General features: G+C 44.4%; 1 pseudogene across 1 annotated transcript in view; it reads left to right on the top strand.

Moving 5' to 3' along the window:
• Nucleotides 1–759: 759 nt before the first annotated feature.
• Nucleotides 760–851, top strand: part of TEOVI_000504000:pseudogene — a 3015-nt pseudogene continuing 2923 nt past the window's right edge. Inside the window, exon 1 of the mRNA in view lies at nt 760–851. This exon is cut by the window's right edge and continues 82 nt beyond it. Coding sequence covers nt 760–851 — 92 coding nt within the window.

Below are 851 nucleotides of genomic sequence, written 5' to 3'. Positions count from 1 at the left end.
GACACGAATAGCATTGATACTGCGAACAGTACTAATTCTACTATCTAACAAATATGTTTATATACTTTTCCTCCTTCCCACCGCTGCGTTACTTGACGTGCTTTTGTGCATGTACATCTGTTCCCATGTGCTTAATGATATTTTTGTTGACACGTTTTGCCTCCCTGGAAAAAACTAAACCTTCTGCGGTGGTAATGTTATAATACCTCAAATACTTGTATGCATAGTTTGCGTGAATGAAGCAAAGTTCTTTCTGGTACGTTACCTTTCAGAGCTTTTCTGTTATTAGGATTTGCAAAACTCTGTAGGGCATGAAAGTTAACCATTGATGGGGATAGTGGCTTCTCAGTTACTGCGTTTCATTGTTTTCTCTGCGGTCACAGCGTGGATGTGATTTGCAGATTGGAACCATTCCATAGGAAAGGTGGTGTACAAATGGTTTGCACCTTCGTTTACGTTTCCGCCGTTCATCCTTGGTATGCCAAGAAAACACTCGTCTCAGTAGTCGTCCGCAGTTAGCTTACCTAAATATATTTAAAGTGACGCGTTTGTTAAATGACCATGATAGACGGTAGCTAGCGGTGGGTGTAGGGTGTGAAGAGGGTTTGGTTTGCCACCCGAGCGGAAGCGATGACCCGGAATCTAAGGCTTGGCACATCGAGCGAATTTATATGTATCAGGAGGGGGAAATATCTTGGCTTCTTCATTGCGGATTGTAGTTGGTGGACGTTCTCTGATAAATTAATGATGCCCCTGCTGATGCCTCCCACCTCAACGTGGTGCCAGGGTGCAGTACCCCGTCTCATCGGGGAAAGCTAAGAGCCAGCAGCGTTCCCTTCATGGGAAACAAA

This window comes from Trypanosoma equiperdum (genome assembly GCF_001457755.1).
Source record: "Trypanosoma equiperdum strain OVI genome assembly, contig: ctg_1678, whole genome shotgun sequence".
NCBI classification, from domain to species: domain Eukaryota; phylum Euglenozoa; class Kinetoplastea; order Trypanosomatida; family Trypanosomatidae; genus Trypanosoma; species Trypanosoma equiperdum.
Note: the sequence above shows the minus strand (reverse complement) of the source record. Positions and strands in the feature narration are given on the sequence as shown.